The sequence below is a fragment of the Struthio camelus genome, chromosome 3 (genome assembly GCF_040807025.1).
Source record: "Struthio camelus isolate bStrCam1 chromosome 3, bStrCam1.hap1, whole genome shotgun sequence".
NCBI lineage: Eukaryota > Metazoa > Chordata > Aves > Struthioniformes > Struthionidae > Struthio > Struthio camelus.
The window spans coordinates 102,161,616-102,185,969 of record NC_090944.1 but is presented as its reverse complement, the minus strand read 5'-3'; the positions used below and the strand labels follow the sequence as shown (position 1 = coordinate 102,185,969).

Here is a 24,354-nt window from a genome sequence, read left to right as displayed (position 1 = left end):
TGTTCCTTGGGCCTTTCTCTATACCGCCTTGGACAGCTGGACTTGAGTTCAGAGTGGTTTCCAAAAACATGTATCTCAGGCCCATTGAATTTATACTGTCTGTAGGGCCATAGCCAATACCCTTCCATGGCAACTGGCTTGCTCTAGACTAGAATCAGTGGGTGAAAATGTAGATGTAGATGTGGAAAAATCTGGGGGTCTTGGGCTTGCCTTAGTCCTCCAACTTTATGAGGGCACTGACTTGGCCATTAGATTGCCATCCCTGTGAGGAGCTATCAGTTTCTCTTTGGGAGGGAGACTTGTTGCGTGAGTAAGGTGGCTGAATAAGACTTATGGTCTCCCTTAGAATAAGAGGAACCTCAGCCACATTTCATTGCTACTGTGATTCTTCCAGATCCCATTCCCTCCTTATGCTAAACGCTGTTTAGACATATTGTGAAGAATCTAAGAAACAGAATAAGCAAAGGGTTGAGAAGTCAGTGATGATTCACACAGAAGTTCTGCTGTGATCTTAATCAGGAGGAGAAGTAGGTTGAGAGGAGGGCAGGAATGAGTAATGAAGAAGGAAACAGAAGGAAAGACAGGAGGAAAATTCCTAGTCTATTATCTACTTGGGCAGGACTGTTTGCCAGAATTTTCATGACTCAGCAGAGAAGACTATTTCCTGAGAAAATTGCAGGGAATGGAGTGAGGGATGGTGCTTGCAGAGCAGGAGGAACCTACCTACAGTGAAGGTCTGTGGTGCTCATTCGTTATGAGAGTGTTATGAGTTATGTGTCTCGTGAACTCTGTCATTGAGAAGAACAATAGATTTCAGCAAAAAGCAGCTTGTGAGCAGCTGACCTCAAAATGTGTGCTTCACTTTCCTGAGCTGAGAATTTTTCAGTGGCTGCTAAAATAAAAAATTCATATGAAGCTACTTTTCAGCCTGACTGGCTGAAAAAATAGCCAAAGAGCAGGTCATGAGAAAGACTCTACCCTTTTTGAGTCTTCCATACCACAAATATGCTAACTGTGTAGGTTACAGGAGGAAAAAGTGTTTAAAAACATAGGAACTGCATTGCACATGAAACAAGCTGAGGGGCTGCACAAAGTATGCACCTTATCTCTTCCTTGCAAGCAGGGCCACGGGGTGGGGAACTTAGAACAAGGGAACATAGCTGTTTCACATATCACAGATTTGCTTCAGCTGCCAGCTCATTGTCAAGGACTATTCTCAACCCAAGGCATTAGGCTGTCTAACTGAAGCACTGCCTCTTCTAACTTTTCTGGGCTCTTTAAGCTCAGAGAAGAAAGATATTTTTTCAGTAACTCTGAGTAAAGACTGTTTTTTTCAGTGGGAGCACTGCTAAAGTTTCTCTAGATTTGCTCTTCTCAAGAACTACTTTTACTCAGACAATAGCAAGTGTCCTTTCAAATCCCCATGAGTGAGAGCTGTCTATTGCCTCTTTGAGAAGTCTTTGCATGGCTTGCATCCTTTAAAACTTTGTGTGGTGAGATGACCTCTGTATTTTCCTTCTTAATGGATGAATGAATGCTAGTTAAATGCTAGCAGCCAAGGATTTTGTGTAGCTGGCTACAAATATGGAGAATATACACTTTTCTGAGTGAGCCATAAACCCATGCAGATAGTCTAGGTATTCTTGCATATAGTCCTAGGTAAATGACAAAAAAGACTCAATAAAATGTACATCTAAAAGGGAAATGAGTGTTCTTGGTAACCAAGGATTTTTTTTTTACTTGATGATGCCCATAAAGAATCAAGAGCTTATTTTTAAAATACTACAAGACTATCTTAAAAAAGAAAAAGTATAATTGTCTTGAAAAAAATTCTGGACTAAGTCCAGATTAAGGACTAAGCGATTAAGGATTAAGCGATTAAGGAATTTCAAGAGAGTTGATGTGCATTGTCAAGAGCTTGGAAGAGGTGGGACGTTCTTAAGAATGTGTAGCGAGAAGCAGAGCAGGCAAATGGTGTGTTGGGATGAGTGTTTTCCCAGCACGCCTTTTTCCCTAACATGAGCTGATGACAGGAAGTTCCTCAAGAGCCCGGCCAACCCCATAGAATTGATCACTGTTGTTTGCTGAAAAGTGTACGCTCGCTTGGTAGGATCAAGAAAAACAACACTCCTTTCCAAGAAAGCAAGGAGTTGTCCAGGAATTTCCCTTTGATCGTTAGAGAAACTGGCTGCTTGGAAGAAATACATCTGAGCTGCCAGAACCTGAGCTGAAAAAAAGATTAGGACTTGTTGGGAACATGGCACGTATGTGTCTGTGGGGTTTTTCCTTCTTCTTCTTCTGTGATTGAGAAAAGAGAGTCATTCATGATGTGAAGTTTATGTTTTGTAATCACCTTGGGGGGACTTTTAAGATGTTTTAAGCCAATATATTTGGCAGGATTAAATGCTGACTTTGAGTTAAACAAGTCTCAGCACTGTTTTCCCCTGCCTCGCAGGCACAGATTCTGATAGATTGAGGATTGGCCTCCTTTAGCATCCTTTGGTCCAGATCACAAGACTCTTCTTGTTTTAATCCTGCCAGCCAGGCAGGTCTGCCATCTTCTCCTGTCGAGGGTATCGCATACTTAGCACGTTGCCGTGAGTGCAATTTACAGGCAACCCATTTGCCCTACTGTTCTGTACAGGCAAGTATTGCCCTTCTGTCTCTCCTCTGAAGGTGGGTGTTGGATTTTGACAAAGGGCAAAGGGAGTTGAGGGAGAACAAAAAAATCTATGGTAGAAAAAGGAAATGGCTGTGACACTAGTATGGCAAAAAGGACATGAGAAACACCAGCAAGGGTGGAACAAGGAAACAAGGAGGAGGAGTAGAAAAGTGAGGGAACAGAGTAAACCTTTGGAGGAGAAGGAGTGGGTACCCATTTTAAACACACTCTAACTAGGTCAACTACAAATTGTCATTTTGATGGAGGCGTTGCTGGGTAAACCTACTCGACCTGTGTTATCCAGGAAGTCTTACTGCACGATAATAGCCTCTATATTGCTCGCTCCTTTTGCAATATCCCTGCTGTGTACTTTCTAGCCCTCAGCAAAGCTGTCAGAGTGCTGAGTGGACCAGCAGGCTCTGCAGCCTGTCCCTCTCCAGGGGATTTGGCTGCCTATGTTCAAGGGCAGCTCTGACACAGCACAGCCTTCGACCAAGCTTTGGTGACATAGCTGAGCCATGAGAAGCCTCCTTGGGGACCTCCACCCGTGCAGTTCAGGAGCAGCAGTTAAGCTCAGACGCTTGCCTTTGCTCCGTGCCTGAGATGCACTGCGAGTTTGCCTGTGCTCAGCCTTGTACCACGCTGAGCCTGACCTTGCCTTCCTGGCCTGATGTCTTGCCTTGACCTCCTTCGTCAGTTTGGACCTGTCTGGGCTGTCAGCTGGCCCTGTCCACTGCCACTGCACCTGCTCTGTCCTGCTCACTTGGGGTCCGTGGGTCTGCAGCCCTTGTCGGTGAGTGCTGTCCTGCCTGCCGTGCCATCATCTGGCACCCTTCCCTGCTGGAGCAGCCAGCTCTGGCTGCTCCCTGACAAAAGCCGCATCTGAGAAACTCTGCTCTCTGGTCAAGTGAGAAGTAATATTTACACATAAACTGGGTGCTCTGGAGTCAAGTAAAGTTGTCAGTAGCCTTCCAGAGACCCCCCCCTGTAAGGTCTGCTCGCTGATGAAACAGGTTAATGGGAAGAAGGAAAGTATAGCTGATGTTTCTACTCAGTATTAAAGGCAATCTCCATGGTTGCATTCAGCTTGGAGGCTTCCGGGAATAACAGGAAGAAAAGAAAATTTAGCTTGCTGATAGACCTGACAGGCTATACAGAACTGATTTTTTTTTTTTTGTTCCACATTTTGACTAACAAAAAAGGAAAATTGCAAACATTGTGGTAGATGTTCATTCCCACAGCCTGAAACAACAGCTCACCAGTGACTGAGCTTGTCCTTTGCTTTTCACATTCAGGAAGTTGCTAGTTAGCATTCAGTACATGGGGATTGCTCTGGTGTTCCTCCAGAATACATGAAAACAATCTCAAATACTGCCTGTGGGTTTATTTTGGATTACTAAAACTAAGCAAGACAGCAGAAAAACTACTCCTAACAATCTTGCTCACCCAGATGGACTGGAGATCCGGCACGCTTTCGGAAGGCTGCAACAGGCTCTTGGCGCTGAATACCTGCATGATTTGACAAAAAAAGCTTAGAGGTTAGACATCAGTTGGCTAGGAGACATAAGCATGGTAACAAGGCACAGAGTGGCCCCAAACTGTCTTTCTGTACATGTTTTCGAACCAAATGGAAAAGGAAAATCGAAACTATGGATTAAAAAAAAGAGAATTTAAAAGCAGAAAAGGGGCCCAAAAGTAAAAATGGGTTTAAATGTTAGTCAGTGCTGCACAATGCAGCTATTCACCTGTGCACTGTAACAACAGACAGCGGGTCCTATGCGGTGCTGATCATGCTCAGTCCCTGGAAACTGAAAGCACTTATCTCCTCTAAGGGTCAGGCCAATGGTGCCCAAACGTGCACACACACAAAGTTCTCTTGCTGTTTTGCAACAGGAAATGTTATAGAAGACCCTTATAAATGGGTTTAGAATTCTATATTGAGAACAATTGTAAGTAGAATTATACCCATTTCTTTTTTTTTTTTTTCCTCTAAAAGTTGTACTATTGACATGCAATAACCAATGTGATGCCTGCTAACACTGCATCCTGCTAAGAATGTGATTAGGAGTGGAAATACAGCACATTACTACATGTCTCCGTAGAGGTGAGTGGTGGAACTAGCCACAGGGAGAAATTAGAGAAGAGATTTTAATGCCTTTACCTGTATTTGTTCGTAAAATATTCCTGTTACTTGAGGAGGTGGAAGTGCCCCTGAATGCTTTGGAAACATATTGGTTAGTACATGGAACTTAAACATAATGTGTTCTAGTATTCTAGTGATAAAAATCTACTACTTCTTATTAATCTAAAACATACCTAAAGTCTGTCCTCTTCCTTGTGCAGCCTGGATCTGTCCTAAGTAGACATCAGAATGGAAAAGTGTAACTTACACAATGTTTGGTTCAAGACTACTGCTACCTGGGATTTCCATTTTGTCTCATTTTATAGCTGTTGGAATTAATAGTTCATATATAGAGAGTTTTCATTAGCATACTTTCTCAGTTGTTAATGTTGTATAGTTGCAGTCAGCTTAGAAGAGAATTGCTTTGTTCTGTCATATAGAAAAGGTTAGTTAACGTTCGCTCCAGTTATGAATATTATTGGAATAGGACTCTGGTCTGCATTTAAAAAACTTGCAGTTATTGCTGTGATTTGTTTCCTATTAAAAGTTTCCTTATCTCAGTTACTTCCACTTGTTATCTATTTTTATTTATATTTCAGTACCATCTAATTGTGCTGGCTGTGGGAGGAAGGAAATACCAAACCAGACCAAATACCACCCTTCCCGCGGATAGCTTACAACCTGCGACAAAAGACAATAAGCGGACACAAGCAAGCAGGTAGACTGTAAATAATGAGACAATGACAATATGAGTGTGAGAGAATTCATGTGTCTGAAATGTCTTCATCACTGTCTTCATGAAAGGCTTTTATAAGGTGATTGGATCAATACTTTAAGCTCCTGTTGCTGAAAAATCCTGAAGGCTCTGCAGATGAAAATTATGTCTTCAGGCATGCCTTTCCTTTCATTAGTTATTCTTAAGAAGCTTGTTAACAAACTTGTTCTTCAGTAAGCTTTTATTCTTTTATTCATTGGCTTTCCCAGTAAAGATTAATTGCAAAGCTTGCTGAAATCAATGGGAATATTTAGCTGACTTCTGTGAACTTTGGACCAAGGCCCATGAGAGGTTTTTATCAATAAGATATCATAAATGACACCATATTGAAAGGCTGCTTCAGAAAATAGGGATTACTGCTCCTTGAGGCTTGGCGTTGCAAAATTAGGTGACAGCAAATATTTTATAGTTGACCCAAACTGGGACTTTTCCAGGCCATTGGAAGCCCTGGAATGGGATTTCTAGAAGCCACCTTGAGAGACCTTCTAAACTCCAGAAGCCAAATAGCTCCTGTTTAAGGAAATAATAAGCTTATCTGCCAAAACTGGCAAGGCTTTTAAACTCCATAAACCTGTTCACAAGCTCTTGCTCCTGAAGACCCTTGGCTAGCAAATGAGGCTGAGAGTTCAGGTTCTGGCAAGAAATATCTGTTTGCACAGCAGTGTGGTATGGAGTTTTTGCAGGTTACGCTTCCCACACTGGAGATCGGGGTGTGCCAAAGAGCCTGAAGAGGATGAACTTTGAGCCCAAGAGCTCTCCTGATTTTGGGTTTGCCACAACTGAACAGTGCATAACACTGTCTACAAGGACGGTAGCAGCAGAGTATGAGAGGGATAAGAGAAAAATATGTCAGTATTAGAAATTTTTTATGCCACCAAACTTGCATCCATGCCTGCCATGCCCTTCGCACCCCTGTTGGCAGCCTAGCTTTCCTTTTCAGCTCCTTTTGACTGTGCTGGGCTGTGGGGCTGTTTATTCTTGCTGTGCCTCCTAAAGGCATGTTACCAGCAGCCCCACGGTAACCTGATTTCTGCCGTCTTCGTTGACTGGGACAAACATGGTGATGGTAAAGGGGAGAAACTGGCATTGCCCTTCTAGGGCCTCAAGGCCATCTGTGGCATGTGAATGTGAGGATTCATTAAAGCAGAGCTGTGCAGGAGCTGAAATGTGTAAAGAAATGTGGATGGGTAGTCACTGAGTGAAGCCCAAGAACTGGGTCAGAAATTAAAGCAGTGGAGCAGAGAAGCCTTTTAAATACTCAGATTAGAGAGCTTCCATTTCAGATTGATGATGTGGTTGTAAATAGTGAGAATGGGTGTAAATAATGAGCAGCTAATAGTTCAAGGAATGAATATGCAATGCAAAACTGAGACCAGCTCTGGAGGGCTCAGAAAATATATGGCCAGGCAGAACAGACAGCTAACCGGGGTTTGGGATCAGCGACATGCAAATATGCTGCGGAACTGCTCAACTCTGTGATTAGAAACTGATCTCAGCCCATGGCTGGGACCAAGCCCTGTAGTGAGCAGGGAGGCATGGAGGCAGTAAAGGATGGGCCAAAATAGCCGCAAGGGCAGCAGAGAGAAACACAATTGGGAGTGGACCTTGCAAGTGATGGGAACTGGTATGAGAAGGTGAGCAGCTACTCCAAAGCATGAGTGGCAGGGAGGCTCTGCTGCAACTTTGTCAGCACCCTGTGTGGGTCAGGGTTAACCTAAGGGGAAAAACCAGCATCCAAACTCCAGCTGTTCTCCAGTGCTTCCTGTGCATATAAACCTTGATGGTTAAGCACCGTTGGGTAAGACCTTTCAGTACTTTCTATAGCATTTGCAGTACTGTTGTTTCCCTCCATACTCCTCCCCTCTTTTTTTCTTTTCTTGCTACTGTAGTAGTGCCAAACCTGTGCTCTCAGCTGGGGACAGAAAGTGCTGTAGAGCAGAGTGGCAGATAGCACCAGCTTAGAGAAGAGAGATGCAACAGTTGAGCGGAGATAGGCACCAAGTACAGGGCAGTGACTTGCCTAAGGACGCCCAGGTGCTTGCTGGCTGATGCTGAATTGCCAGCTCGGCGCCTTAACACGGGACCGTGCTCTCTGTCTACATGTGGTAGGCTGGTGATATGACTGACTATGACCCCAGAGTCCACAGAAGCACTGGATTTATACCCAGTCCTTGTCCAGGGTCCAAGCAGCTGTGCAGGAAATTATTGCTGGAAGAGCTGCGACTGCAGAGGGCGAACGCGTTTGCAGCACTTGGGCATGTGCTTGGTTAGCTGCTGTTGGGAAGAAGCAAAAGCCATGGCTGTACTATAGTGTGACTGAAATTAAGTTCTGCCCAGGGCAAGAGAGAGTCTGGATCCCCTTTCAAAGCCTGCTCTTGTCATTTATTCCCCTCTGGAGAGTCCTTTTGTGTGTACTGCCGCAGGGAAGCACTGCACTCTTCAGTAAGGCACACAGGAACAAGCTGTCAAATGTCAAGCTACTTGCTTAGTTTCACATTTAGCAGTTCTGCCCCATCAAAATGTTTAAAGCAGGGGGTCCTGCAGTGGAGCAATGTCAGGTATTTTCCCTGGTTCGATATCTTTGACAACTACGGAAGATAAAGGGAAAGGAAGTACGAGAAGAGCAAGGGCTAGGATGGAGGGTTTTAGCCTCCTGCTCTAGCACTGAAAGCTGTAAGCCCTGCTTTGCTTTTGGTCCTGTGAACTTTTGCCAATGCCAGTGGCTGGAAATGGAAACACCTTAGCTAACAGTAGCCACAGCCGTGCTTATTCTGACTGTGCTCTATTTCAAGGGTATTTACTTCCGAGGTGTCTTTTGCAGGCAAACTACCAATATAGTGAGAGGTAGATCTGTGAGCCCCTGGGAACCAAGACAGACAGGAGAGCATTTGGTTCTGCTCGCGAGGTGTCTTTATTTTTTCCGGAGTCCAGTTAAACCAAACTGTGGTAAAGACAAAGGCATCATCAGACACTCCAGTCTGAACAATAAGAGTGAGCCCTGAAATTTCCTCAGACAGAAAAAGCTGATGATACTACTCCATGTATGGTTATAGCTTCAAAAATATATTGTAATTTGTGGGGTTTTTAGCCAGTTTTTCCTCTTACGAATCAAAAAGAGAGCAGGAGAAGTTAGGAAGCCAAATACCAAGTACAGACATGCTGGAGATGGTCCTAAAAATAAAGTTCATGAAATCAGAAGTTAAGTCGCCACTACTTCTCTAGCTCACAAGTACCTCTCCCTAAATCTGACATTTTATTCTTTGGGGGATAATTTACATTAGAAATTTAATGAGGAACATTATGAAGAGACATGCATCCGAAATGGCAATGAGGTAGCTTTAGAAAGAGTCGCAAAAGGGAAAGGTTCTTATTTTTATTTTTTTCAATTTTTGGCTAAAACTTTGGTGTTTATAAAGACATACAGCCTTCAAACTGACTTCAGTGCTGCCAGAACTTCACTCTTAAGATGGACCTCTTACTGACTGGGGAACCTCAAATAGGTTTTTCCAATTGTCAGTAGAAACAGTAAAGGCCTCATTTGTTCTCACCCTCATTTGTTCTCACCCTCATTTGTTCTCAGCCTGCAGGAACGTGAAATGGAAAAGAAAACAACAAATAGGACCAGGTGTATGGGGACATTAGCTGCCAAATGAGGCAGATTCATAGTGAATCTAACCCTTCTTGAACTGTTTTGGCACTTTAGTAAATCCTGCCATACACCTATCTGCAAATTTTGCTCTGTAAGATTAACCCCCAGTACCTGCGCCTATCCTAGAAGAGGGCAGGAGCATACAGATCCTGCCAAGGGTCACTTGTGCTTAGTCCTCAGAAGAGGAGAGAATTAATGAAGGGGGATGGATATGGGACCTCAGGTAGCTGTTGCCCCTTTCGTGTGAGTAGGCAGGACATGGAGCGCTCCTCTCACATACACACACTCTTTGAAAGGCTTGGCTACAGCTCTCCCAGAGGGTGAACGGTTGCCTTGTTGCAGGAATGCCTCAAAAATAAAACTTTTCACCTCGTCCCATTTCCTTCTCCCTGGGCTTTCCAGGTAGACACAGCGAGGTCAGAGATTTCTGGACTTGCAGATAAATTTGACTTAATGATGCTTTCCCTCAACACCAGAATTGGCCAAAAGATACTTGCCCTGTGCTTTGGCTCTGAATTATTAGGCTGCAGGGATGGCTCTAGCCATGTTTGTGAGAGCAGAACTGAGCTCAAGGCGCTCAGAAATAGTGGCAGAACATAAAACCTAATGATGACCCCCCCCCTCCCTTTTTATCTGAAAGCAATCATATTCCAGCACTCGGAAAGAGCTGAAAATATTCTCCTGTACTTGACTGCACAGCTGAGCAATTGCACATTGTATGGGAAAATTCCTCTAAATATTTGTACTGCAGCCTGCAGGCTAGAATGGAAGGAGGCTTCTGGACCAGGATGAAGAGCTTTGAACAGCCATGATTTTTGTTGTCAATAACACAAATGTGATGCCAGGAATAACATCACATTTATGCCAGCCTCAGAACCACAGCCTGAGGTTTTCGAAAGAGCGTTGGTCTAATTTAAGTCAGCGTTTCAGAGCTCTCAGCTCTAAGTTTAGATAGCTATGCAACCATCTGTATTATATATCTTACAACTAACTCAAATCTTTGAGAGGCTAAGACTGCAGAAGGCAATATGAAAATACAGTTCAAACAGGACAGGTTTCATCTCAGGTGTAGCCAAACCTAGCATTTGTCACGGCTGAAATGTGCAGATATCCACTAGAAAGGCTTCTCCAAAGCCGTGGATGATTAGCATCTCTGACAATCACATCAAGTGTCTATTTTTGGTTTATATCCAGACTTGGCTTCAAGTGTTGAGTTTGCTGAAGCTTTAAAGGTTGTTATTGACTCATTGCTGCCTTAAAATACACAGTACTCCATGTCTCGTGGCACATATTTCTTCACCATACTTACTTGATGCTGCAGCTGCCACAGATGAATATGCCGGGTGGACGCTGCTAGAGCCTAAAAACAAGAGATTTTGTCTTTCAGGGGTTGAACCAAAAAAGTAACGTTAATGAAATGAAGGGAAGAACAAAAGATTGAGGAAACCTGGATGTGCAAAAATCATACGAGAAGAATTCTTTTAGGGTGGTTTCATTTTTAAAATTCAAGAGTTGTTAAAAAACCCCATATATTACAACTCCCACTTGTCGGAAAGTTATCACAAAATTAATTCTAAACTAAGTCTTGACCTGTTTGTTGCGCTCCCAGTCCACGTATATGAATCAAAGAAATATTTGTTAACTATTATATCTGAAAATTGCAAAAGCATTTGTGGATGAAGAGTTTACTCCCACATGAAACAAGTTACATGTTGGTATATTATAGGTAGTGATAAGGACTAGCCATAACTGCATTGCGAATTGTAGATGAACTAAGTTGAATACAGCCACTCTTACCTCGCATAATCTACATACATTGTTTAGTTTATAAGAAACACACTCATTTTGTACGTATCTCAAAGGCAATACTGCAACTACTAACTCCATCCCATCTGCTGGAATGAATTTCTTTATCTACTATTTATATTTCTACATTAAACTGCTGAAAACATGTTCGTGATCTACTAAATAATGGCGTATTTAACTTCATGTCCTGTTCCTTAAATTTTAGGAAAACTCCAACTTTAGGAAAAAAAACCCCAATGCTTCAGGAAAAAAATGTTCATGCTACTGACCTGTATCTCTGACTCTATGTAGTGCAGGTCGAGACTTGGCTGCAGCTCCAGCTGTTGTGGTTCTGGTTGTCGCAGGTGCTGTGGTTGGTTTTGGTGTTGTAGTGAAAGGATCTGTTGTTGTGGTTGTTGGTGTTGGGGTGGTGGCGGCAATTTGTGTAGTTGATATTGCTACCGGAGGCGTCTGGTACTCTTTGCGGACTGTATTGCCTTTAAGAACATTGAAACAAATCAGTGCATGTCATTAGTTGGGTGTGTGACACACATGGAAGCATCGTTAATAGTGTCACTGTTTAAGGCAACCAAGATGCCGACTTTTTCCTCAGGTTATCTACAAGCATCATCATCTTTGAATCCATTAGTGCCTTCATTGCTGTGTAGATACATAAGGCACAGGCCTGCGTGACACAGCATTACACTGCTCTCTGGAGAGTGCTGACAGTGACCTGTCGTAGCCTTAATGTTTCCCCTACGTTCTCTCTACCTTGAACAGGAAAACCTATAAACCTGACAGATGTCTCAGAGCTATGAAACGGATCAAACAGCCAGTTGCAGTTGCAGTTTCTGTTTTGCTGTCATCTTTTCTCAGTGTAATTAGGCAATCAGAAAGTCCATATAAATGGAAATCAGCTGACATCTGGTAATAAAAGATGGCAACTTTGGAGTCATAGACCGGAATAAGATATGCATTGCCTACCACAGCACTGAAATGCTTTTGGACAAATGACAACTTTTAGAAAAATAATGATTCAGGGAGCTGGTCTGAACCAGAACTGAGAACATTATGGCTTTGGTTGGGACGAGCAGGGGAGAAGAAACTCTTTGATGTGCTGATTTCATCCTAACTTTGATTCATTTCACAGTTGATACAACTTTTAAGGTTTATCATCTGTTGTGAGAGGAAGAGACAATTCTAGCTGCAAAAATGTACGCCCTATATATCCTCATACAAAACTGGTGACATGCTTACTATTATTTCAAGTCATCAGCTTAAGAAAAAAATCCTTCACTGGTATCTTCTCCATCTATCTACAAAAAACTGCTTGCTCTAAAATATAAGCCATGTTGACCTCAGTCTTATTCCTTTCCTCGTTGCCCGTATCTCCAGGGATGGCCTGACAGACTGTGTGCACTGCAAGGGAATGGTGTGTCTTTATGCAGTCTATTCTTTGCTGCACAGCACAGGCTTATATTTTATTCCTGCATGCTCTCCTTTTGTAAAGCATCATCACGAAACTGTCCAGTGGATTAATTACTACCTAATGCTAGCCAGCAAAAAATTCAGATCTCGGGCAGTTTTAATGGGATAATGCTGAAAGAGGGCTTGGAAGAAAAGCGAAGCAACTCAGCTGAAAAATCAATATGAATGGCTCTCTTGGGGCTGAACTGCGCCCTTCTCTACACTGGGGCACTAAAATAAAGAAGACCGAGGACGCAGTGATCCTTCCCGTGTGATCTGCTGCTGCAGAAACGGGCAGCAGGGATATCTGTGGTCTCTATACCCTAGGCTGCAAGGAGCAAAGAAGCCTGGAGCTAACAATACAGCAGAAAACCTAGGGACAAGGAAATATCATACAAAGAGCAGAGACAAGATGCTGCCTCAGCACGTGCTGGCTCGGACACTGGTGGAGCCTTTAGGGCAACAGAAGCGTTCGGGACGACTGGTCCTTTCCAGTGCTCCTGCAGGCAGGAAGTCCATCTCCATCATAGCATCTCGACAGGGTTTGCAGGACACATTTTCTGCATGGGAAATAACTGAGAGCTGTAATGCAGACTTTTGAAGGTCAGGACAGGCGAACTCGCCCAAAACACAGGCAGAAGCTAAGCTGTGAGGGTGCCCTCTCTTCTCCGAATTGTCACACACCCTCAGGCACAGGTCCTAGGAGCTCCCGTGGGAGCTGCATACGGCAGTAGAGCTGTAAGTGTTTCCTATTTGAAACTGCCTCCTATATATTCCTATAACTGTTTGTGGGTGGTTTAGGCTGGGAGGGATAATGCCACGGACTTTGGAAAGCAGCGCCAGGATCCCCAACCCATACCTTGTTCTGATGCTTTTTCTGATGTGTTCGAGGTGCTGGCATTCTTCATAGCTTTTATGTCTTGCTCTGACTTTTTAGGCTCTGAAGCAAAATTAAGTATATTAGAAAATGCAGCTTTGGGAGAAAATAATTTTAAGTCTCCTATTTAGAGATTAGCAGTCCTCAAATGGAGGCATCCTGTTGCCTAGCTTAGATAGGCTAGTCTCACTAGGGCTTTCTCGCCAGATGAGAAAAAGCGATAGCTGCTTCTAGAGAACCGTCACCCCCTATTTTTGGTACCTATCCAAAAGCTCCTGCCAATGTTAGTAGAACCTCAGAAGTGAGCAATAAACATGGGATTTTGTCACTAACAAACCTAAACTCATAAGATTAATTGATCATGTTGTTGATTTTTCCTGTAAGTCGCAGTGTCCTGAGAATCAGGGTCACAATGTGTGTGGTGAACACTAGCTGGCATGTGATATTTCAGTAACTAATTCACATTCAGATGCAGTTCTTTCTTGTCTGACACTGTCAAATCATCATGGGGCCAAATCCTGAATTCCATGCACTGGCTTAGAAGGAAAGACTTTTTCTTCGGTCTTTTTTTCTTCTAAGACCCAGAGTCATCAAAGTATTTGGAACATTTATTACAGTTCATTTATCGCTACCCTGCAACAGCCTTTGCTTGTAGAACTGACTGAGTTCTGGAGGTTTTTGATCTTATGGTTTTTTTTTCTCTTCTCTAGCATTGACCTATTTTAGAAATTATTCCAGGATTAATAGTTTGTTATTAATTTGAATTATTTTTTAGAACAGCAGCTGTTGGGTGCTTTTACCAGCTGTGAATCACTGTAATTCTGGGAAGGTTTTTCTTGCTATACCCAGTGTTTGGAGGGCACTGCAACCATCAGCAATATTTAAAGAAATGTCAGGCACTATGAATCTCCAGTGCCCCTGGGACAAGGACCAAAATTGCATCTCTGACAGCTGATCAGGTGTGAAGCAAGATTTTCTACTATCCTGGTAGTGAGTGTGTGTAATCCTCAAAGGAATCCCTTTAGCTCCTGGAGATAGTGGGTTTAAGTATCCAACTATGTAATGTGGTCTCTATAACTTAAATCAGAAAAAAAAGAAGTAGTTTTTTTTTAAATTAAAAAAAAAGTAGGAAATTCTCTATCACAAGATGGCTCTAGCACCACATTACAGAGATCTTACACTAGGAACAAACTGTTTCTATCACAGTGGGTCTGAGAGGGCAGGGCTGAGGCGGTGGGGCAAAGGAGGTCTCAGGAAAAAGTTGAGTGGTCAGAGCTCTTTGCTGGTTGTGAGAGAGGGCTGTGGAGTCCTCAAGCACTGCATTTGATAAAACAGATATTATTTGGTCCTACAGTCATCCTGGGTTTTCACTGCATGAATGCACAGTTTTTGTTACTAGGAGCCTAACATTTTCATTCATACTATTTCATTCAAGAACAAAGTGAAAGAAATTGCTAGCATCTTTGGATTGCTGCAGGAACAGTCTTCAGATATTTTGTTTCTATAACTGAGATGTGACTTGAGAATGCTCCCCATTCCTACACTATTTCTCATGTAATGTGGGTTTTTGCACTTATGGAAGAAATCATTGCTTGCAGTCTGCTGAGCAATATCTTGGCTGTGATAGTTCCTGGTTTGGCGTTATACTTTGGGCTGATGATACTTAAAATGTGGGCACAGTCAAGAATGAAGACATCTTTTTTTAGTGAACTTTTCCTGGAAAAAGATAAAATTTCCAAGCTACTGCCTCCCTTCTAGAAGAGTATAATTTTTAGGTTACTGATGTCTATGTGCCTAGTCAAGGAGCATGTATGCATCTGTACCTATCTGGTTGTAAATGCAAGGATACTGCATGGATTGGAGTGATGCATATTCAGTCTAAACACCTGCAGCATTCAGATGTAAAAGTGCCTTTGAGCAAGTAAAAGCATAAAGATGAGGAAAGAGCTTTACAATTTACCTCCACAGACCAAACAATAATGAAGAGATGAACAGCCCAGACTCCAAGTTATCTCTGTTGTCTTGGACGGTGGATGGGTACACCCATTGCCAAGTGCTTGAGTTCATGGAGAAGCTACAGCACATTTCATTACGCCACGGCTCACGGTGGACAAGCTCAGTAAGGTTCAGGCTCAGCAAAAGAGCCATGGCAGCTAGGAACAGCTAATAGGGAAGTATGGTACTATAAGACATTAATTTTGCTTTCATTCACACTCCCAGGGAAGAGCCTGACATTATGCTATTGTTACAGGGGGCACAAACAAGTGACATTTCGGTGATGGAGTCACTTCTTTTACACTTGAATATCCACTACCACCTGGTGCAAGACTTGATCAAAGACCTTTCAGAATAACTAAATTATTTAAACTGAGTTTGGTCTGACAGGTTAGGTTGCAAACTAAAATGGTTATAGAGAACTGGTCCTTATCATATGATCCTTAGCTAGGGCTGCTGTGAATTGCCATCTTTATCATTAATATTATATTATTATCTATTATTACACTCCACATTTAATGTCCCAAGAGATAACATGAATAACGTTAGGAGAAAGTGAACATGTAACATCTCAAATGATTTCATATAACCAGTACAACGTCATACTTTCAAACAGATTTAAAGCAAAGGGGGAAACTACTTGGGAACAGACACTCTGTGGAAAAATAGAACAAACCCCAGAAATTGTCTGGAATATTTTCCATATGCTTAACATAAAAACTATGGAGAGGCATTTAGATGAGATATTAACACTGATGAGCAAAACAGGTACATTAGTTTCAGACACTGAACAATCAAACCTTTGTCTTACACAACTGAGACACCACAACACATAGGTATGAATGGATTCGAGGGAAGGTCAGTCAAAATTACTTGCCTGATTTAACAATCGTGCTTTTTGAAGAAGAATATTCAAGAGTTGATGGGTACGTCACACCTTTCCTTGGCTTGCCCTCTACAAAAAATCATTAAATAACATCACAGAGTAGAGTCATGGTCACAGAAAGGAGAAAAGTACTCCAAATAGCTAAGGAGTGCCACAGTGCAACAGGTAAATGTGTGGTTGGCGTTTGAAGAGTCGTAAGTTTTCTTATACCAAAACTCCCATCTGACATATAGGTGCAGACTCAGACCCTGCTTCTCTGCCAATCAACTCATTTTCTTTAAAACGTCCTTCATCTCATGGTAGAATCTCAAAACCATTCCACTAAAAATACCAGTGCCTAAATTGAGCATCATAAAAAAAGGAAAGCATAAAAATGCAGGCCTGGGAGCATTTTGAGGAGGTCAGCTAGTTCGTTCCTTTGCTCTCAGGCAGCGTTAAGTATAAGGGCATTTATATAACCTGTACTTAAACCCACAGCCTTCCTAGGTAGCCTTTTCCAGCGCCCGACTATCCAGTTGAGTTAGAAAGCATGTTTGATGTGGGATTCCTTTCTTCAAGCACACAACATTCTTTTCTAACCTCACTTTTGTGATATGCTGTTTCTGGCAACAGTCTTTTGCAGTAATAACAGTGAAAGAAGGCTGCATTTGTGTGTGGGAGCATATGATAGCTATATTTAGACCTAAAATGAGGGTCCTGTCTTAAAAGAATGAGGTGCGTTTCCCATTGAAGCTCGAAACCACAAATCTTTTTAGTGCCACACTAGATGTCATTTCCATTGGCACGTGCCACCATGCAGTTCCATCTCATGGGGCGCTTCTAATATTCCTAAGGCATATCTACACCAGTGAATGAAAAATGCTGCAGTGAAGCCCAGGAAACTGAAGACCCCTCTGGCCTCTAGGAGCTGTTTGCAACTCATCTGCAGGAGCTTGGATGTGGTGGACATGGGACTTCTGGACCCAAGTGACTCTCTCTATGAGCTGCTGTGCTGTGTCATACATCTGTGCTAGCTCAGGTTAGACCTACCTCTCCCTCCAGCTCCTGCAAACCCTCAATCATGGTGCTCGGTTTGCTTTCCCTTATTCCCTCTGTGGATTCTTTTAGATCTGTGTATATGGCACTGCAAGCCTGATAGCTGTCATCTTAGGTGATCAGTCTGGAGGCCAACAGCATTGAAGAGAATTAGTTGCTACAGACTGAATCACACTTGGAAACTGAGAGATCTCTTTCCTCTGTGGCAGTGCACAGGGAAGGATGCGTGTCTGTGGAGCTGGCCCTCTACAGGCAGGAATGACCGCGCTCATCCCTGGAGTGAGAGAGGCACTGTCCTAATTTCCAGTTCTGTCCCTTTTTATGTCTCTAGTACCTTTATTTTTCCTCCTTCTCAAGTTTTAGAAGACATTACATGTCCTAGGTGAAGAAATTAATTTGAGAGTTAACGCAATTTAGCAACAAGGTGATGGTGTAAGGATCTATTCCATTTCTCATTTACAAAAGAAAGAGAATGAGAGTAGCTCCATCGAAGTCAACATAGCTCCATTGAAGACCAAAGCTGGCAAATTAACATGTAAGTACCTGCCACCTTCTTGTGGAAAAGAACTTCCCCCTCGCCCCCTGTCTCTCACAGGAGCTGGCCTAAGTGAAAGGCAGCAGGTCTTGACTTCCACTTTCCCCTGGGCTTTAAGCATAGCTGAAACTGGGATCAGGATCTTCTGTTTCTTGCAGCAGCAAAGTAGGATTAGAGATCCCTTCTGCCAATGTGGTAGGAAACTGAAAAAGTTGCTTGGTAACAAATGATTACTGAAAGCATTTCTTTATCTCTGACAGAGGTAGAATTGTCAGGTGTAAGTGGTTGTTACATAGATGCAGCAATAATGCAATAACAAAACTTTAATTTAGAATCTCTCTGTGCTAACCTGATTTCTAATGCAAATCTGAAGTCTGCCATTGTGCAGATAAGCTAGCTGGCATGTGGAGGCTGGCTGCTCCTGAACTCTGGGGGTTTTGTTAAACAGCAGCTTGGGTCCCGTATGTGGTCCAGAGGTAGGTCTGAGACCTGGACGGAGTGTGGCCCTGCTTTCCGGCGCAATGGTGATATGTCCTTGCCATTGATGCATCATCTGGAAAAAGTTGCATCTAGGCTAGACTTTGCTTAACATACCTAAAAATGTGGGTTGAAAACCTCAACTTCTGCCTGTTTGAAGTACAAGCAATGAGGTGGTGGCTGCTCACCCTCTCAAGCTTATTTGTAACAAGCAAACCCGGAGGGTTAGGACTCTATTTTCTTAACCCAGGAGCTGAAAACTCCCACTACACTGAATGGAGTCATTCAACTGAGTGCCAAGGCATTTCAGTGCTTGAAAGCGAATACCAGTACATTTGCATACCTCCTGGTGTGCTCCCTGCTTTAATCCCAGAGGACAAGCCTTGTCCCCCACTGCTCCTAAATCACGCCACTTCATTGCCTGGCTCCCTGAAGGATTCCTCTTCAGTGCTCTTTTGTTTGCATGCTTATCCACAATTTAAATATCACAAAAATCTCGGTGATAATATCCTGTCAGCACTTTTTCAGGGTAAAATATCACATACATTTTTGATTTACTAAAAGGGAACTCGGCTGGAGGATAGGTGATTCAGTTCAAGCTCGCAAGCTGTCCTGAAAGTAATTTGTTGGATGATTTTGTATTTTTATTGGCTCATAATTGCAAAAAAAAAAAAAAAAATCTTTTCCCCTTTTGAGAATGGAATCTGTCTACCTTCAGCCTCAGGCTAATGAGATGATTCCTGGGTTTTTATTCTTCTAAATTTCTCACATACAAATCCACATTTTCAGAAGGCACACTGAGGATTTCCTTCCTACCAACATATTATGAATTATATTTGCTGTAATGCTTGAAGTAGTTTATAAACTGAGTAGTTCCACTGACTTTAGTGGGACCACTCAGAATGAGTACAATTAAGTGCATGAAGGACAAATGTCATCATGCCTGTATGTACCCTGATTTCTCATCTCATCTTACATGCACTTGTAACTTTCTCCTGTTTCGTCTTTTATAGTGACTTATTAATTAAGAATCAAGATTTGATACTATAAATCAAAACTTCGTTTAGTTTCACAGAATAGAGACTGAGCAGCTACCGAGGTAAAAAATTCTTATTTCCCATTTATGTACCAGAATTACAATGTGCTGTTTGTTGGGGAAAAAACAGCAACAAGTACAAGCAGCAATTCAGCTGTTCCAGGAAATTCCTACTCATCCAAAATAAATCCCTCTCATAATGTGGTCTACCCATGGCAGAATGCTGTAAAAAAGTGCATCCAAATATATTAATGCAGATTCCAGATGGCAGTTCATTTTGGTCAGTTTCTGAGACCTCCTGTGCTGTTCACAAATTTTCACATGAAAAGAACATTTCTTTATTTTTAGTGGCTGTTCAGCTGCTTGAACTGTTGATTTTTCCAGAAGTGATGTAGTTAACTAACATTAGCTGATCATGCCCATCCTAAAGCCTCAGGAGAAGTCTGGACCGCATGTATGGATGCTGCAAGAAGTTAGATTTAGAAATAGTACATAAAGCAATGTAAACTAGACCCTCCTTCACAGGGGCACAATGGCTGCAAGTAGGTTTGAGAGAATCTGAAGCTGGTGTAAAGGAGATCTAACTTACTTACAAAAAAATTGTGAATTTTATCAGTGAATCCAAGGTAATATAGTATGTTGCTGTACACTATGGGGAGAAAAAGGAGTTAGTATTAAATTAAAGTGGATTTCCTTGTGCTGAGTAGTTACTGAAACTGTGTGGCTAACAACATATTTGGGTTACATCAATATGATTGTTTAATATAGGGTTCTGCATAAATACATTATGGCTGTGTATGGCTTGAGATGGGTGGAACGGTTTTAGCTTAAAATATGTAGGTATATAAATAAACTATGCATATTTAATTTTAACAAGGAACTTGGAGAATGTGGGTCACTGTGGCCAACAACTGTCGTGCAAATGCATTACAGCAGTGAAGGAAACCTTCAAAACCTAGCACATGACAGCCCACCTGCCTTTGCTGCAAAACCTAAACAAAAGCACCGGAATACGTCAGTCGCTTCGGAGGGCACGGACTCGAATGCAGACTGAGGGTACTCCAAATGGCCAACAGGTCATTTAGCCCCCCTTACTGGCAATACTTACCAGGGAGGAGAGGAAGCACATTAAGAAGACCTACGCTTCAGGAGTGCGGCCTTAATTCCTCTCCCCAGATTTTAAGTATCAATAGCAGGAGCTAAGACGCCCCCTGAGAGTCAGTTCAGAATGACTGTCCTCTCCAGAAGTGGATTCAGATCTAAGACTGGCTGAAAAAAACCCTCTCCAGCACTGTGTACTTCTCTTCACCGGCTGTATAGCAAACCCAGAATAAAGAGGCTCCTATTATTCGCCCTAAAGGTAGGTGAGGCAGACCTCAGGTGAATAAACAGGTATTTAAAAGAAGAACAGAATATCAGTTGTTCTTGTTCTCTTGTAACAGAGTAGGCAGGCACCTTTTTTCGAAAGACTAATAAACCACACAGATTCAGGGTACCTGAGCAAGGGCTGCCGCAGAGCTTTTCAGCCGACCGCCGCTGAGGGTCTGGCCCTTACAACGCCAGAGGGTGAAGGACGCATTTTGCCTTTCCTGTGCACAGTGCCCTGGGCAGAGGGAAGCTTTACGCTGACACTGCTTTGCCTTCCCCTGCCTGTTCCTGACCTGCCCGTCTTGACAGCTTTAGGCAGCCTGACTGTGGACTTGGTGCTTTCCCGCAGTACCTGCAACGAGGAAGGACTCCCTCCAGCGCGGCAGCGACAGGGATCGGACCCCGTTGGAGAAGCTCCCTCTGTAACCGGCATGGCCGGCGACTTTCTGGACGAGGATCTTCCCACCTGTGTTGTCAATTATACCACTGCAAGGGGGAAACAGAGTATGTGAAGGCAGAAATTCTCCCAAGAAACACAGAGACCATTCAACAGCGCAAGAGGCATGAAATGTTCACTTTTTTCTTTAAACCCGGAGTTATAGTGAAACTATGAAGATACAGCTAAGCCTGCTGCTAATAAATACATGTACTTCTTCAGCATAGCGAAGATCAGTTTGTTATAAAGTGCCGTTTGGTTTGTTTGATCTTCCTATTTATCTAAGGCTTCTGTGTTTAAATTTGACCTAGTTGCAGAAAAGAACACTTTTGTTAAAACCCCTGCAAGCCTCATTGAACTACTGAAGATACATGGAGATAGAGTCAGAGGAATTTTAGGGCCAACCATCCAATAGAAATAATTAGACAAATATGAGGCAAACCTCTCTTTGTATGACTTTTTGTTATATAAAAACTGATTTTTTTTTGCATTCCAGTACGTGTGTTACCCACAGAAAATTTAGGTTGGTTCTGATCTCAGCCAGGAGTAAACTCAACAAAATGTTATTGAAAGCTGTAGAAAACCTGACAGGTTGTATGTGTGGTGCACACTAAATGGTGTTTGTCGTATGTTATGATATGTATCTCAAGACAAACAAAAAACCTAGGTGACTGCTACTATAAAAGGATAATACAATTGACAAAAATTACACAGTACTGGAAAATAGAAATGAACAGCAAAAAATGGTGAAGCATATGTCAGAGATGTGAATTTCTCTTATAATTGCAAGATGCTATTGGTAAAATAATTGTAAGGAAAGGAAGGTCACTGTGGAAATGCAACATATAACCTAACAAATCCAAACTCAGTTGACAAACAAGGAAAACTGAGACCCTCTACTCCGAAAACACAGGCAGCCAGCATTTGAGCTATGGATATTCACTGTCAGTATTTTGAATGAAGGTCGTAACTTGGGGCAAGTTACGATAGCAGAGGCATACGAACAATTTCCAATGTGTGCAAGTATCTGAGGGAAGAATTGGCTTGCTGTAGGCCAGTCACTTGACAGTCATTTCCATAGCAAACAGCTGAGCACATATGGTTGCAGCCAGGAGATGGCAGCGGTATACACACAGACATGTCTATCTGCACCGTGTGCAACGGAGAGATAAGGCTTACTAACACGATTTGCATCTATGCAGTCTCCCGCTAGGCTGTCGTCCTCAACGCAGGGACAGCTCAGCTGCCTTGTGATAACTACCCCTTACAGCAAAACGTTTTATCTTCTTACATGTTCAAGTAAGAACACATACCAGACAATTTTAGTTAGGAAAACTAAATGCTTTGCATCTTCTTCTCAATTTACAGAGAGATTCCCAGAGCAACTAAAAGCGTCACTGTAGTCTCATCAGGTCATACCGGAGTAGGTTATCACATGGCTAGAGCAATTCACAGGACGGGACTGAGACGAGAAGGAGAGGAGTGAAGCTGATACTGCTGGTGTCACCTAAGATTTGCAAAACACTTTTCCTTTCTCAGTTGATGCTGCTGCAGTTCCCTAACACACTATTAAAGGAAACTGTTTTTCAGCTGTTAAGGGGAACTGTTTACAGTACCAAGTCCCAGAGTCTTGGCTATTCATGTTTACTCAAGATCCTAGCTATTTCACAGAACTAGAGGCACTCCAATAGCTCTCAAAATGAACTCAAGTTGCCAGTTAGACTATACGAGTTCTTACTGCATTTTCAGTTGGATCTTATGGTCTTTGCATCCTGCTTATAAGTGTTGCGTACTGTTGTTGCCAAGTTATTCTCTATTAAAGATTTCTGCACATTTTAACATGGTAAACAAAACTTTGCAAAACGTGTACTATGCATTTCCTTGTCCATTATCCTCTCCCGTGGTGTGAAAGAAAGCCTATTACTCAGCATTTGATGTTGAGGATGGTTAAATTGAAACCTGGGCAACCAAAATCAATCCCGGAACTATGTGAGCTGCATATATTCATCACTGGTGATATGTCTATTTTTTTCTGAAGCTTTATTAGTACAACTCTATCCCCTTCTTCCACTCAAATAATAGTAGTGCAATAACAGTCATTTGCTATGCATAGATGAGAGATCTGCAAATCTGAAGACATTTCTCCTAAGGTTGAAAAGCACCTTTAAACATGACTTATCTCAATAGGAATGCAGGATTGACAGCATTTTATAGGATTGGATCCATAATATCACAGTCTTTCTCATATGTTTTCTACCAGAACAGCAGCCTGCAATCAAACCTGCAAGGCATTCACAACTTTAAACAATCTGAAACACCAAGGGCTCCCTACACTGAAAGTATGAATCTATCTGAGTATGTTGCTCATTTAAACTCACTCACCTGTGAATTGCAGCACTACACACACTGGAAAAAGAAGCATAAATGTCTGTGCCATAAACACGGTATTTTACGTCTTGACATCCAGGAGGGCATTTTGCAATAAATTCTGGATTGATTATCTTCCCTGCCTTGACATCACAGTCGATCTGGGGTACATCTGTGAGTACAAAATCTTTGTAAAGTCAGATTGAATGTATGTTTTCACGGCTGAATGATCTTGTCATGAAATGAGTGAGCTGGGTGAGGGATGCCCTCCTCTCACACATTTGTACAAATACTTTGGGGATACAAGAGATGTTTACGTATCATGCATCTACATACAACACACAACCCCTATGCCGAGGGATGTGACTGTAACTAATGATGGACTGAACAAGTCTGTGGACATTTCTGACCTTGAATATTTGTTTCTCTGAAGGAAAATCCATTATGACACTTTGCTGGGGAGATAAAGTAATCTATTCACTCGGACTGTGGTTAACATACGGGAAGGAGGCAGTAGGGGAAGACGCAGTTGTGAGTAGGGACTGGGAACTACTGTGCATGCACAAGGCAGGATGCTTCCCAAGCCTCCCTCCATGGTCATGTACCACTGTGCCATCTATAAGGCAAGGCTGCAGCCACATCCCATTATCTTGCCCTTGATTTCTAAAAATATTTGCTGGGCACAATTTACTCGCGCAAGGGGTCTAAGTGTGAATTCAAAACCTCACAGCAGGCTTGCATGTTAACTAACAGAGCAAAATAATCTGTAAATAGAAATGTTTTTATGGGAGAAGAGCTAGACATTATTCAACTCTGTGCATAGGACATATGCCACCTCTTGCATGCTAATTAACTACACGTGTTTCACGTGACAGCAGGTTC

The 24,354-nt window shown here is 42.5% G+C and overlaps 1 protein-coding gene across 4 annotated transcripts in view; it reads right to left on the bottom strand.

Moving 5' to 3' along the window:
* The window catches only part of VIT (vitrin), a 62,590-nt gene that overhangs the window by 15,845 nt on the left and 22,391 nt on the right, over positions 1-24,354 (bottom strand). Inside the window, exons 4-12 of one of the 4 annotated variants that reach the window (XM_009686646.2) lie at positions 23,488-23,644; positions 21,022-21,155; positions 16,210-16,287; positions 13,320-13,400; positions 11,284-11,490; positions 10,518-10,568; positions 4,979-5,017; positions 4,824-4,880; positions 4,109-4,171 (exon numbers count right to left, since the gene is read on the bottom strand). In XM_009686646.2, the coding sequence (XP_009684941.1) occupies positions 4,109-4,171; positions 4,824-4,880; positions 4,979-5,017; positions 10,518-10,568; positions 11,284-11,490; positions 13,320-13,400; positions 16,210-16,287; positions 21,022-21,155; positions 23,488-23,644 (867 nt within the window). Of the gene's footprint in view, positions 1-4,108; positions 4,172-4,823; positions 4,881-4,978; positions 5,018-10,517; positions 10,569-11,283; positions 11,491-13,319; positions 13,401-16,209; positions 16,288-21,021; positions 21,156-23,487; positions 23,660-24,354 lie in introns of all 4 variants that reach the window. The other 3 variants (XM_009686645.2, XM_009686649.2, XM_009686647.2) reach the window with 3 other exon arrangements.